This window comes from Emiliania huxleyi (genome assembly GCF_000372725.1).
Source record: "Emiliania huxleyi CCMP1516 chromosome Unknown EMIHUscaffold_166, whole genome shotgun sequence".
NCBI classification, from domain to species: Eukaryota; Haptophyta; order Isochrysidales; family Noelaerhabdaceae; genus Emiliania; species Emiliania huxleyi.
Genome location: NW_005200922.1, coordinates 9,488 through 10,202, shown reverse-complemented (window position 1 = coordinate 10,202; position 715 = coordinate 9,488). Strand labels below are relative to the sequence as shown.

At 62.0% G+C, this 715-nt stretch overlaps 1 protein-coding gene across 1 annotated transcript in view; it reads left to right on the top strand.

The window, feature by feature from the left end:
- The window catches only part of EMIHUDRAFT_441860 (hypothetical protein), a 2,449-nt gene continuing 1,734 nt past the window's right edge, over nt 1–715 (top strand). Inside the window, exons 1-2 of the mRNA XM_005784915.1 lie at nt 1–89; nt 315–419. Of these exons, the coding sequence (XP_005784972.1) occupies nt 360–419 (60 nt within the window). The 5' untranslated portion in view covers nt 1–89; nt 315–359. The remainder of the gene's footprint in view (nt 90–314; nt 420–715) is intronic.

Sequence of the window (715 nt, the reverse complement as noted above, 5' to 3'; positions counted from 1 at the left end):
GCGGCGGAGGCGGAGGCTTCGCTCCGGCGCCGTTTGTGCCTCCTCCCCACGTCTACCCCGACGCAGCGTTGCCGCTGGCGTCGCGCGAGGTTTGCAATGACTGCCGAGAGTACCCGAGAGTACCCGAGAGTACCCGAGATTACCCGAGGGGCGCCAGGACTGCCGCAGCGCCCGGCGACACCGTCCGCGACACGTCCACGACACACCCACGACACGCACACGACACGCCCACGACACGCCCACGACACGTCCACGACACACCCACGACACGCACACGACACGCCTACGACACACCCACGACACGTGTCCCGCAGGAGTCGCACCGGCCGCTCTGCGGCGCTGTCCCGCAGCCGGCAGACATGGTGCTCGTGGAGAAGACAAAGGTGGCGGCTCGCATGTCCGGGGGGCTCAAGGGGCAGGCGCGCCTCCTCTCTCCCCCTCTCTCAGCAATCTCTCCCCCTCTCTCAAGGGGCAGGCGCGCCCGGGACGGGCCGGGCTGACGGCCGGGCTGGGCTGGCAGAGGGTTGGGTAGGTCGCACTCACCTTGTCTATAGACATTTTTTACATTCTTATTCTCATTGTCTGTTCCCAATCTTTTTCTTCTTCTTCTCCCTCTTCTCCTTTTACTCTCTTACACATTCCTTTTTTCCTTTCTTAGTTGCCATCCTTTCATCTCTCTCTAGACCCTCTTTGTTTTCTCTCTTCACCTTTCTCC